The sequence below is a fragment of the Mixophyes fleayi genome, chromosome 2 (assembly GCF_038048845.1).
Source record: "Mixophyes fleayi isolate aMixFle1 chromosome 2, aMixFle1.hap1, whole genome shotgun sequence".
Lineage (NCBI taxonomy): Eukaryota > Metazoa > Chordata > Amphibia > Anura > Limnodynastidae > Mixophyes > Mixophyes fleayi.
The window spans coordinates 228221726-228236638 of NC_134403.1; the positions used below are offsets into that span (position 1 = coordinate 228221726).

The following is a 14913-nucleotide window of genomic DNA, read 5'->3' on the forward strand; positions in this document are numbered from 1 at the left end:
TCTCTAGGTCCTCCTAGCCGCGCACCCGCTCATACTGGGATTTATATATTTAGTATATTAAGGTTCAAGAGTTATAAGCATTCCCACACTTTGTGCCTTGGCATAAATTACTGTGTAGGCGTACCTTGCCTAATTATTTGTTCTTTGGTTCTTAGGCACTGTCCCAGTAGGTCTCCCCTCTGCCTCGGAGGTCCGAACCTACGCCTTTACCCCCACTTATTATATCCTTTCATTCTTCCCCTTCTTTGTCTTCTCTATTCCCTCCTTTCCTACCCCTCTTTCCTTTCCCTTCTTTCTTCTCGGCATTACAGCCCGTTAGTTCGCATAACTATACCAGGTGTTTCTCCTTAGAACATTTGACATGTCTCTCACAACTCTCTCTCTTAATGTTAAAGGGTTAAACACCCATCAAAAATGTTCTATGTTATTTCACACACTGCATAAACTTAAAGGAGATGTAATTTTTTTGCAGGAAACACACTTCAAAGCTGGTGGCCATCCCTCCTTGTCCTCAAGGAGATTCTCCACGACCTACTACTCCTCTCATCCTATAAAGAAAATTGGAGTTGCCATTCTCCTTCGCAATTCGGTTCCCTTTGTCATGTCAGCAGTCAAGGACGATCCTGAAGGCCAGTTTCTCATTCTGACGGGAAAGATTGGGCATCTTGACATAACCTTCGCCAACATATACGCTCCTAACACAGGTCAGACAGCCAACACTTTTTCTCGGAATTACACCATTCCAGAAAAGGCCTGCTCCTGTTAGGAGGGGATTTTAATACCGTTATGTCCCCTTTTTTAGACAGATCAGTCTCCAGACATTCCTCCCCTCCTTCCTCACACACAAAAAATTTGCAAAAACTTGTGACTGAGGCCGGTCTCTTTGACGTATGGCGAGCATTGTATCTTACATCTAGGGACTACATGTTTTACTCATTTCCTCACCAATTGTATTCTCTGATAGATATGTTTATGGGTGTTCAAACATATTTCAGCACATAAAAAAGGCTGATATTGTCCCTAACAACTTGTCTGACAACTCCATATTATCACTTTCGGCCGACCTTCTTCAGAACCCCCGGGGCAGAACTTCTTGGAAGTTAAATGAGACCCTCCTCAAAATTCCGGGTTTTAAAGGATATTATAGCCGACTCTATCACAAAATATTTTGAGAATAATTCCAGCTTGGAGGTCCCAACCCCCACAATTTGGGAAGCCCATAAAGCGGTTATCCGAGGGTACATTATTCAATTTGCTTCTCGCAGAAAAAAAAGAACGTAGTGAGACCCTTAACAAGCTATCCCTTCAACTTAAAAAGTTAGAAACGGCACATAGGGAGTCTAATTCCCCCTCATTAATACAAAATATACAAAAGATTAGAGGAGAAATACAATCGATCCTTGTAGAAAAAACAAACGTCAGCTAAGATGGCTTAACCAAACTTTTTATAAGAAAGGAAATAAGGCCGATACACTCCTGGCCAAAAGATTGAGAGTTAAGCAGGCTTCCCAAACAATCACTACAATCAGAAATAAAAACGGGAACTTGTCCTATGATACCAGAATAATTAATGACACTTTTCATAGCTATTATGAAAATCTATATAACCTCCATAAAGACCAGACTACTTCGGTAGCTCCCTTTCAAGCGATTAACTCATATTTAGAGAAATGCTTCCTGCCCACACTAACTCCTCACCAGGCTTCAACCCTTAATGAAGACATCACAGCTGAGGAGGTGACACTTGCATTGAAAACTCAGAAAAAATCTAAAGCCCCTGGCCCCGACGGATTTATGATGTCATACTATAAAACATTTTCTAAAGAGCTGGTGCTTCACTTGACCCATTTGTTTAACAATATACTGTCGAGAGGTAAATTTCATGATGAATCCACTCGCTCTACCATAGTGGTGATTCCCAAACCAAACAAGGACCCTACGTGCTGTTCTAGCTATCGTCCTATTTCATTAATTAATGCCGATATCAAACTGTTCTCTAAAATACTGGCGATTCGTTTAAATGCTTATATGCCAGCTTTAGTTTTTCCTGACCAAGTAGGATTTGTTCCCTCTAGACAGGCCTTAGACAATACCAGACGCACAATAGATATTATTGCCCATGTCAACCAGAATAAGATTCCATCAGTTGTTTTGGCTTTAGACGCTGAAAAGGCCTTCGACAGGCTTTCATGGCCTTTCATGTTCAGAACCCTTAGTCACTTTGGACTGAATGGGGCATTTTTATCGGCCATTCAGGATTTATATCATCGTCCCTCCTCGTCTGTACTGACAAACAGTCTATTGTCCCGGGCTTTCTCTTTAGCCAATGGCACAAGACAGGGATGCCCCCTATCTCCCTTACTGCACGCTTTAAGCACTGAATCATTGGCGGCCGCCATCAGACAAAACCCAGATATAACAAGAATTCGGATCGGTCCTCGTCACTTTAAAATTTCGCTATTCGCTGACGACGTTTTATTAACACTCTCTAATCCCCTAATTTCGCTCCCAAACCTGCTTAAGGAACTTAAAGAGTATGGCTTTATGTCACATTATAAGATAAACAACTCCAAATTGGATGCCCTCTCTCTACAAGTTTCCAGCGTAACTAAAACCGCGCTTGAATCATCGTTCAGATTTCAATGGCGCACCAAGGTGTTACGCCACTTTCTCAGACTTGAGAGAAAAAAAGGTTCTTCCTTTGTCCTTGCACTTTGCGTATATCCAAATTATAGGTTTCATACAATCACTTTTTAGGACATCCAAATTACGTTCGCCCACACCATTTGAGAGGAGCTGTATGAATCGTATTGGAGCCCCCGGACTGATATCTTTGATTTACCATGCCTTCCTGAACCCAGGATCTGATCTCATTGAACCATTTGAGACGGCCTGGGAGTGGGATACAGGCAAAACCTTGGGACAGGAGAGATGGACCCAGCTCATACTTAGGATTTCTAAGATCTCCATCAACACATTAATACGAGAGAGCACATACAAAGTGTACACAAGATGGTACTTAGTGCCTGTGAGACTACACATAATCTACCCAGGCACTTCAGATCTTTGTTGGAGGGGTTGCGGTGAGGTGGGATCATTCTATCACATTTGGTGGGCGTGTCCTAGCATATCTAATCTTTGGTCCCAGGTTGCTGACCTCATCACAAAAATATTAGAGATCGAGGTGTTACCGGACCCTCTGGTTATGTTGCTGTGTTCTCGGGTCAGATCCCTTAACAAACATGGAGATAAGCTTGTGCAACATATTTGTGCCGCTACACGTTTGTAGATAGCGAAGGAGTGGAAATCTCCTTCCCCTCCAAACCTTCACAGCATATTCTCCCGGGTTTGGTATATGGCCTCAATGGAATACATCACTAGTCTCCTCCATGACAAAGTACCACAGTTTCACAAGGTGTGGGACTTATGGTATTCTTTCCACCAAACGTCAATGCCCGCCACTCAGTAAATTGCATTTCCCACATATTCCTCAGTACAGGCCGGGACGGGGGGGGGGGGGGGGGGAAGGGAGCGGTGTGCTGGCTTCACCACCCTCGGAAGGCTCATGTCAAGTTACTCTTCCTTTCCCCTCCCCCCCTTAACTTTTTCCTTTCTTAATCTTTCTTCCTCCCCTATTGTTTCCCCTTCTCCCTTTTCTTTTCAATAAAAAATAAGAAAAAACTCAACAACATGGGGTTTTCTAATAACAGGATTCTATGAGGCATACAGTTCATATTATATATCTTTACTTAGGATTTGCTGTGTTAGACTACTTTAAGTGTTCTCACTTTGTATGTTTTTACTGATCTATGTTGAACATAGCTTCATGGCATCCCCATTATGTATTGTTTGTAACTCATGTTGTTGCTGAAAATAAAGAGTTTAAAAAAATAATAAAAAAAAAAATCTATATATTATTTATATAAATACTTTTTACACTTACTGGGCAAAATGCAAATTATTACTATGGGGTAGATGTGATATAGATTAAAAAGCTTGTGTTCCTTGTGATCGTATTCTCAAATGTTTCTGGGATTCCTTCCCCCTATAGGGAGTGCACTTACTAAAACAATGTGTTTTCTGTGCTCATCAGAACACCTCCTTGGATCTATGAAATGTGATTTCCACTTTCACCTCCAAACTCCCATTGTGTGTACACTTACAAACAGTAAAATTATTGAGAGTGTTGTATTTTGAAACTTTTCCAGTATCCAGATTCCAGTTGTTTGATGACAGATATCTCCCCAATGGATATATTACGCATCAAAAAAGAGAAACAAATATGTGATATTGTAAACATTAGGTTTTTAATTTTTCAATAAAAGAATAAAAAAATGTATACTAATACTAATACTAATGATGCAATCCTAGGGCAAGTCAGAAATACTGATGGACTCCTACCAGATAAAGATGATATTGCACATGGTATAAAGCATAAGGACTCCCAGGATAATTGCAGTGATAAAGCCTCTAAATGCTCAAATCCTGGTAGTAGTGTTCATCTGTGCCTCTAGGGAAAAGAACCTCTACATACAAAGTGTTTCAACCTCCACAGCAGGTCTTTTTCAAGGATGAGGTTCACATGTTGTTTGGCTCTTTATATACTAACAGGATCCATGTTCTTAATTGCAAGGTCAAAGTTCGCATTCTATTGTATATAATTTTTCCAAACTAAAATTCATATATCACACATAGAATAATGCACACATTACATGTTCCATTTTAACAATACATGAAAAATACACAAACAATTGTTTTTTACATAAATGTATATATGTTGATGTCCATTTTTAAGCCACATGTCTTCCATTTGTATTTCTTTAAATTCCGAGATACTCTAATGGGAATTGTTCATACTTTCACTGAAGAAAAAAAAAAAAAGATTTGAAATCCTCAATATTGGATAGAAAGGCACTCGTGGGGTTCGCTAGAGCACTAGTTGAACTTCCGATTTGCGTTCCATTTGCTGCGAAACCGGAAGTGAACTCACCGCAAAAGTGAATGTGGAATACCTTAAAATGATCAATCGGCAGATTAATGATGTGTATGCATTCCACCTCCATTCCCTTCTACTTCCGATTTGCGCTCCACCACGAACATAGTTGAAAACAGTATTCCCATAATAAAAATAAGAATAATAGGAACATATAATATACTTTTTCAATTTATCCCCAATAATAGTGGAAATACAAGGGGATTGTTAACAATGGACATGAGCATTCACATTATAATAACACATACAGATATTCCATCATTAAAACTTGTAAAGCATATAGGTATAATAATTAGGTTGTATTATAATTAAGGTGTTATTGTAATAATCTTAGCGATCCATAAGAAACCAAAAGGGAGAGAAAAAGAGGGGGAAAGAATAAAAGGGAAAATAAAAAGGTTAGTCAATAACCAAATATGGGAAACATGTAGCAAATATAACAAGGTATACGTATTATATTTTTAATGGATATGATGTAAATTAATTTAAAACCACTTTCTTTCAAAGTCTTTGTTGAGACCATATGGGACCATGGTGTTAAGTTTATAAGTCAATTGCATTTCAACAGTGGCTAAAATATGATCTATATCTCTATATTTCCAATTGGGACTAATTGATTGGATGCCCCAAAAATTCTTGAGACCTTTAACTGAACAATTGTACACTTGTTTGCAGTGTGATGATATGGAATGAGTGTCTTTACCAATATTGCATAAATGTACGAAAATTCTTTTTTGAGAGGTTTTTCCCACATATGACAAACCATAATTGCATTGTAGAATGTATTTAACATTTTTGGTGTTATAAGTTATAAATTGTTACATTTTATACGCAATGCTATTATGAGTGAAATTAGTTTATTATAATCTGTTTTAATAAGCAAGCAATCCCAACAAAAGAAACCTTGTGTCTTGTACTTATGCTCACTGTATATTTTAAGTGGTCCTTTTACAAATTTTTCCTTCAGTGTCGGGGCCCTTCTATATATAAACTGAGATTTATCTGGTAGTATTTGATATAAGCTTGGATCTTTCTGAAGTAGTCTCCAATATATTTTATGATAATTTCTATTTTTTTATGATATTGGCTATATTGAGTGATGTAAGCATACTCAAAGTTATTAGGTCTCTCATTATCGGATAGTATCACTTTATCCTTCTTTGGGACCAATAAAACTGATCTTTTGATCTTTAGCGCCGTATTCTTCACATGTTGTAATTCACTTTCTGTATAGCCTTTATGAAGGAAATCTTCTCTCATATTATCTAGTTGGTTTAACATAACAGACTCTTCAGTGCAGGTTCTTTTGATTCGTAATGATTGCCCATAAGTTACCCCTCTAAGCCAGTGCTCATGATGTTCACTATTCCTCATAAGATATTAGTTAACATCTGTACTTTTTTTTTAACTTTTTTGTAATTGACCCTAGTCTGTCTGTCTCTCTCTCTATCTGTGTGTGTGTATGTTAGTGAATTTAGACTGTAAGCTCCAATGGGGCAGGGACTGATGTGAATGAGTTCTCTGTACAGCTCTGCGGAATTAGTGGTGCTATATAAATGATGATGATTATGTATGTATCTGAACTTGATTTTTATATATATATATATATATATATATATATATATATATATATATATATATATATATATATATATATATATATATATATATATATTTAAATCCAAAAGATTAACAGTTTTGGGACTGATATCAAATGTAAACTTAGCATTTTCCACATTAAAGTTAAGATAAAATTATTCCAAAGACTTCACATCCACATTCCAAATAAAAATCACATCATCTATGTAGCGATGCCATGACACCAAGTTTGCCCCAAAGGAGTTGTTAAGCCCCAAATGCTGTAGTTCCCAATATACCATGAACAAATTGGCATAACTTGGGGTAAACCTGGTGGCACTGAGGATGTTGAAGACATTGATGTTGTTTGTGTCCTTCATATGTGGAAGCAGTTCTTGCCAGCTACAAGAAGTAGGCCATTGTCATGCCTGGGCATAAGACCAAATAATCCACCTCTTATGTGTGGAATTATTTTTACCCAAATCCTGACAACAGTTTTCTAGCCATGTGAAGCGTTTGTAAAATCACAGTCAATAGAGGCAGGGAGCTTAACCATCTAGGAACCTCATCCATGTTACGCCATTTAAAGCGAGTTCATGTCAAGCTCTTGGGAAAATCAGAAACTTATGCTAAAAAAATACCAACAAGCAGTCCAGCATCAGCTAGCTCCCTTCTCTCAGCTAAATCCCAGCACCTGCAATCTACACCGCCATTCCTGTCATCATCAATATTGTCACTAGTGATCGAAGTTAGTTCTGCATTCAGGTTGCTAAGGCTAGATGACTCCTCCCCTATCAGGATTCCTGAGAAGAATTCTTTAGTGTTAGTGCTCCTGCCGCTGGGGGTGGATCTTCAACCCAGAAGCAGACCAAGAAGACGACTAGAAGTAGTTTACAACAATTGACTGTTAAACACGCCTTTGCAAGAGGAAGCAAATATAAAAGTCACCAACTTGCAAAGCGGATCACAAACTCCATAGTGACTATGCTAGTATTAGATCTGCATCCAATATCCACAATTAATGTAGCTGGTTTAAGACAGTTAATTGAGGTCCTGTGCCCCCGTTACCAAATTCCATCTCGACACCATTTTACTAGAAAAAAAAATCCTCACCTCTACCAGGAAGTTAAAAAAAAATGTAATTAGTAGGCTACATATTGAAATTCTACCCACTGTAAACTTAATCACAGATATGTGGACAAACGGAACTGGGTAAACTAAAGATTATATGACTGACAGTCCACTGGGTTGGTGAATAGCCTTCAGCAGCAGGAACAGCATCAAGAACCCAACAATGCTAGATTTTTCAGAGGCAGGCTACTCAGTGTATCACTGTCTTCACTAAGAGGCATACTGCTGTCAACCTTTTTGAAAAACTAAGGGATGTCATTGCAACATTGCTTATCCCGCTGTGACTCTCATCATGTTATGTGATTTGAATTCTGATAACGCTATCAATATTGTGATAGCATTACAGCGGGGTGAATTCCATTACATTCCCTGTTTTGCTCACACAATCAAGCTGGTGGTACCATGCTTTTTAAAAAATGACAGTGACATGCAGAATATGCTGTCTGTGTCCCAAAATATTTCTGGACACTTTAGACATTCTGCAACAGCATGTACAAGAAAAATACAATTTGCTCTGCCACCAACTGAAACAAGAGGTGGTAACAAGGTGGAATTCCGCCCTTTATATGCTTCTGAGGATGGAGGAACAGCGAAAAGCCATCCACGCTTAGTCAAAACATGACATTATGAAAGGAGGGAGAATGTACTTTAGTTCAGCGCAGTGTAGAATACTTTCCGTGTTGTGCAAGGTGCTGAAACCATTCAAAGTCATCACCTGTGAAGTGAGTTCAGACACTGCTAGCTTGAGTCAAGTCATTCCCCTATTTAGACTTTTGGAAAAGCACCTCGAGTAATTGAAGGAGGAGATGAAACAAAGAAAATTTGCTAAATATGTCGGACTTGTAGATCTAGTATTTTATTTGATTTTTCGATTTGCCAGGATCCAAGAGTTATCAACATCTTGAAATGGGATCACTACATTTTGGCGACTCTGCTTGATCCTAGTTTTAAGAGCTATGCCTTCTCTTTCATTTCCATTGACCCAGTACTCAAAAGATGCATTGAACTCCTGGTCAGCTAGTTGACAGATCAAGTGATACATGACACGACAACGTCTCCTTCAGTTTCTCAGGCAATTGCTGCTAGGAAAAACTTAGCTTTCCCAAGAGACACAGTGGTGATGCAGATGAGTCACCACAACATTGTGACCTCTGGTCTGGTCTTAAAGAATTGCCCAAAAATAGTGACAGCTCTGCCGTAAAATGAACTACAAATTCCATGAGGAAGGCCTTTACCGGCAAATACATCAAAGTACAGAGGCTTCTGTAATGGTGGATTCCAGCAGGTATGATTTAATATTGTGTGATGATGAACACACTGATGATGGTAAGGGTGAAGATAGCGACAGTGTAGATTGCAGGTGGTGGGATTTAGCTGAAAGAAGGGAGCTAGCTGATGCTGGAAAGCTTATTAATAATATTTGGGTAGAATATTATGCTGGCAATTTTATATTTTTGTACAGTAAAGTTTCCCTTTATTAGAGAAGTATTTTTGCCCTTGAGCACAGGCTTTAGTAGATGACATAGAATGACTAGTACCATCATGACTGATGCCAGCAGCTGCTTGTCATATCGTTGCTGCAGAGCTTTGGCACTGGAGACTGACAGGAACACTGCTACCCCTTCTGTTTGTGCGAGCAATGGCACTAAGCAACAGTACTGAGAATGGAGAGTGACGAGAGCAATGTGACTGGAGAGTGACAAGAACACTGCTACCCCTGTTTCTGTTTGACCAATGGCACTGAGACTGAAGAGTGACGAGAACAATGTGACTGGAGAGTGACAAGAATACTGCTACCCGTTTCTGTGTGACCAATGGCACGGAGACTGGCGATTGACAAGAACAATGTGACTGGAGACTGGAGAGTGACAAGAACACTGCTACCCCTGTGTCTGTGTGAGCTATGGCACTGAGACTGGAGAGTGTCAAGAACAATGTGACTGGAGAGTGACAAGAACACTGCCACCCCTATTGTTTCTGTTTCAGCAATGGTACTGACACTGTAGATTGCCAAGAACACTGCCATCCCTCCTGTTTCAGTGTGAGCTATGGCACAGTACAATGTCACTGCAGACTGCCAAGAACGCTGCTACCCCTTCTGTGTCTGTTCGTGAAATGGCACCGGATCTCTGTGGAGGGCGGTATTTATAGAATCAAAAACTCATGAGATCCGACGACGCAACAATTAAGTTTCACCTCATTTTCATTCCGAGGGCGCGCAAAAGTACCGAGCTGGCTCTGCGCTCGGATCTGCAATGTTCAGGTGGGCTCGGTTTTCGGACAATCGTGCCCGAGCATCTCTACTGAAAACTGGCCTGTGTGTGCAGTCATCAGTTTAAAAGTATACAATCTGCCCACTGCAATCAGATTAATTGTTAACCAAACAAATTGCTGATCTGTGAACATTTGGCTTTTATGTGTGGCCAAATTTGACCAAAGAGCCGTTTGACAGGAATCAAGTCAGTGTAGTGGATGTCAAATTTAAAATAATACTTATAGAATAGACAAAAATAACTAACAATCATAAGCAGTCAGCAATATAAATATTGAATTTTATTAAAGTCCTTTTTTTTTTTTTTTTTTTACATTAACACGACATAGGTGCAACCCAGTATTTCATCACAATATTTAAATTGCAACAGTTTGAGTCATACATCAAGATATTGGTGTCACAATAATTACAACCACATGAAGTCCGTACACTGACACTCAATCATGTGTTATGGTATTTCCTATAAGAAAAATATACACTTTTATATTACGAAGAGAGAGATTGTAAATGAAAACCTTTTGTTTCCACAGTTCATGTCCTAGTTGACATTCTACAAAATTGTGTTTAGTTTTTCAGCAGGCAAAATACTGACAAATTTTAGATTTAACTACGGTAGGTAAAATGGATTCTATTCACCTATAGCTGCGAAACAGACTAGATGAGAATGGTTTGTTTATTGGAAACATCAATACTCTTCCAACATTACAGTGAAATGAATGACAAGCCTGTGTTCTTCACCAGCTTTCCAAATGTGATCTTCCATAAAGAATGACTAAAAACAAAATACAAATTGTAAATATATGTGTGTATTGAAATACATATTTATTTACACACACTTTATGTAATACATTTGTGAACTTATTTGGAGCTGGAGATATCTGAAAAAAGCTGTAATTGTAGGGGAAAAATATCACTATGCACAGCAAGCCTCCAGTCTGGGAGATTACTGAGAAAACTATGAAATCTCTTAAGGATGATTGATAACAGAGAATGCTAGCTTGCAGACAGCTGTACAGCAAATATAAATACAGCTACAAGCATCTCAAGTTCTGTCATAGTTATTTAATCATTTGCCTCTTGTTACTGGATTAACTTTTTTTTTAGTGGCAAAGATCTCTGTTAAAAACAATGTTCAGAATTTCTGTTCATGAACATTAAGTTTTTTAAAATGATTATAGATATAGATTGCCACTGACATTATAAACAAGTTCATCTTCCTAAAAACACTAAGGGTAACAATGTCATGTGATGTGCCCATCAATTATTTCCATTATGTTTCTAATTTGGAAGAAAAGTCTTTTTTAGTGGCTATGCAGAAGCAGCAGAGGGCCTGCTACTAATGGCCTAGGAATAGATCTCAAACACATAATTAAAATGTTTTGATTTTTTATTATTATTATTGCATTTTATTTATAACCACTTATTTGTTATACATAAACTGGTATATACTAGTATCGTTAAAAACATTTCTTAAAATTTGTGCCAAATATTACATTATACCATGCACAGGTGTGAATACAACCGTTATACAGGGTTGACCTCGGGTCTTTTGAGAACCTAGCATTACTCCTGAGAAGTAGGATAAGAAAAAAAAAAAGAGTTATTATCTAAATCAACAGTGTTTTGTGATTCAAACTAGCAAAGGTTCATTCTGCTGTAAATCTGCTAATCAGTATCATCTGCAGTCCAAAAATATTAATATTTTCAAAAGCAGAACATAAGTATGTAAAAATAGTTTACTTTTCATCAATAAATATTACTAAGAATTCTGAGTTAATACTATGCTCTAGTGACCCTCAGGGACATACTTTTTCATTACTATATGAAATACATTTTAAAAATCAAGGTAAATGTTTAGTGTAGTCTACATTATTGACCTATTAAGTTTAATTAAGGATTGTGCAATCAAAAATAAAAAACATTTATTTATAAAACAATGAAATGATGAATGGCAACATGATAGGATTATGTTGACTATGTTCTGTTAGTTAAAAATAAATCAGATGTAGAATACAACTTTTAGTGCATTTAAGTTATCTTGAGGCCTACAGAAACTCAATGTACTTGTTTATGACTGGATGGGTATTCAAGTCACATGGTATTGACAGAAACACATTGCTCAGTGGTGAACAGGCACTATCTTTGTGCATCTTGCACTGTTCAATGAGCCTGACCAATGTATTGAATGGGCACAATGCCAATAAGCTAATTTATTGTGCACATGATCTGTAGATTACATGTAATGGTTTATTAAGGGCAAAACTAAAAATAAAACAGAAAACCCTTGTATCATATCAGTATTACAAATGAACGTTTACAATTTGTGCTGGTAAACAGACACTTCAGTGACAGGATATGTTTTTCTTTCAGCTAAAAAAAAAATAAAAAAATTGTACCATTCTAAAACAACTATTTTTAAAGCAAGTACTAAACATTCTCTGAGATTTGGCTGCTGCCATCACATAGTAAAATATGTGATTAAAAAAATTGTGCCATATAGTCTTGTTTTCACCAGCCAACCAGGTCCATGCAGGGCTTCGGACAGGATTTAGGATCTAGAAGTAGAGATATAGTATTACATATTTAGATGATATTTACAGTGGGACCTAAACACATGTTGATACATAATATCAGCTATTGTGGTGTTTACAATGAGTTTTAGGAAATAATAAAATGGAAATAAAAATGCAATCAGAATCGGACACCATGAAGGCTATTCATGCTTTTACCTGCCTAGTGCAAGTTCACCAATGAAAGATAATGGGCATGTTTGAGACGGCATTGAAGTTTGAGCATTTGCAGTGGAACTCAAATTTAGGGCTTTTAGTTACACTATAATATTATATGAAAAAAAATATATATAAATATATATATATATATATATGTTTATTTTGAAAGTATCAAAGTATTAAGTATTTAAAAATCTGTTATTACCCAAGATGGTGAAATGGTGAAGGCAGAATAGGTATAGCTGGGGTTTAAGTACTTCAGTGGTGCTTGCTAAATAAACTTCCCCATTCAAAGGCACAGGGAGCCTTCAATGGCAAAAGTCAGTAAATATTACTGCCAGTGTTATCATTGGTGGTAACTCTTTGATGCATAGGGGAAAAGGGGGAAAATAGGGCCAATCACTGGTGGAAAATCCAGATTTTGCCAGAAATCGGGCTCTCCACCCTTTGATAAATCAGTTCCTCTACATTATGGAGAAGATTAGAAAGACTTGTGTCCTTACCACTCAGTTTTTACTGTAGAAATGGTAATAGGTTTTCAAATAATACAGGAAAATTTCAAGTAGTAAAATATATTCAAATTCATCACTTTAAATGTATTCTTTATAATCTTGCATGTATCCTTATAATCTTCATGATAGCGGACATAATCATTGATGTCATATGGGATGTTGTATGATATCAGTAAAATGTATGTGATGCAATTGGTAACATCATTATTATGTCATTTGGTAAGTGATTTTATGAATGAAAAACCTTAGGGTAATGGGGTCAGTTAAGGTTGTGTCCAACCTTTTCAGCCCGATTTCTTCTATTTTTTTTTGACATTTTTATTAATTTCCTGATTTGTTTTTTCAAATTTAAAAAAAAAAATGTAACTGCAATATTTCAAATCCATTTTTTTCAGCATGCCTTAATGGGAAGCAGTTAGGGGCAAATGGCCATAGGCCTCACCAAGCGTTTTCCAGTAGGGCGGCTTCCATAATGCCTAAGGTTTTTTTCCCAGTTTGTAAATGTTTTCAACCTAAGATGGTGGAGGATTTGAGGACCCAGGGTCCTAATCTGGATGGCACGGGCATGTCAGGGCCAGTCATGGCCTGTAAGGCATCAGAGTGCTCCCTACTGTATGACCACCAACCCCACATGGAACCTGCTCAGAGGGCAGAGGAACTGATGCTTCTTTTCCCACCGAGCAGGAAATGCAAAGCATGCAGCTGAGTGGCAAACACACCAGGAGGAGGCCAGCCAGTGAGGGTAGTAACATAATGTGGTGATGGTATTGATATAATGTGGCAGAGTAATGATATGGGGTAAATGCTATTAATATGTTGTAGGGGCTATTAATGCAATGTGGGGGTTTCTGTACTAAATGAGGGGACAAATAATATAAAGTTAGGGGTCATTATGTTAAATGTGAATGCTATTAATTTAATGGTGGGATAGGGGAAAATATGCATATTTGTTAAATGTGAATGCTATTAAATTAATAATGGAGCTAGAGTTACTAAAGGTAGGTGCTATTAATTTAATATTGGGGCTGGTTGGGGGACATGAGGACTAGAGTGTTCACTCATTGCATCACTTTTCAGACAGGACCCCAACATTCCAGGATCCAGACAAGAAGCAACTGATCTCAACATACCACCAGCAGCAGGTAGTGAGAGCTACAAGAACATTTATGAGAGATTGTATTGGCCAACTGTCACATTCTTTTGGGATTGTCCTGTTCATTCAGGACTTATTCCTGACGGCAGGGACAGACAAGAAATATGTCTAATATTGCTTAAAGCCAAGCTCCTTGCATGCTGGCCACTCAGTGACGGCATGGCAGCACCCACACTGGTGGTGCTACTACATGGGTGAATATTTATTATAATGCCTCGTGACTATTTGACCCCACTAACTGACTATTTGGCTCTGCCTCCAAGAGGTTGCTTTCAAAATATTTTCCAGGGCCATATTAAATTGCCAATCTTCTCCTGCAAATAGGACTGACATTTAGCAGCACTATAGCAACTGTGTTCTTCAAAGATAATTACAAACTATTTAGTACCTAAAAATAAATAACAAATATGATACAGGATGTGGATTGTGGTGGGATGACTCATGACAACAACCCCAAAATGCTGGCACTTTATCAGTATAAATTAAATACCATATGTGTTAATAATATATACAATACTTTTAACAGTTATTGAAGTGTCACAAAT

General features: G+C 37.7%; 1 protein-coding gene across 3 annotated transcripts in view; it reads right to left on the reverse strand.

Annotated features, from left to right (window-relative positions):
- Window positions 1-4350: 4350 nt before the first annotated feature.
- CUEDC1 (CUE domain containing 1) overlaps window positions 4351-14913 on the reverse strand; it is a 143233-nt gene continuing 132670 nt past the window's right edge. For 2 of the 3 annotated variants that reach the window (XM_075195566.1, XM_075195565.1), the window contains exon 11: window positions 10236-12529. In XM_075195566.1, the coding sequence (XP_075051667.1) occupies window positions 12523-12529 (7 nt within the window). In that variant the 3' untranslated portion in view covers window positions 10236-12522. Of the gene's footprint in view, window positions 4863-10235; window positions 12530-14913 lie in introns of those variants that run through there. The other variant, XM_075195567.1, reaches the window with a different exon arrangement.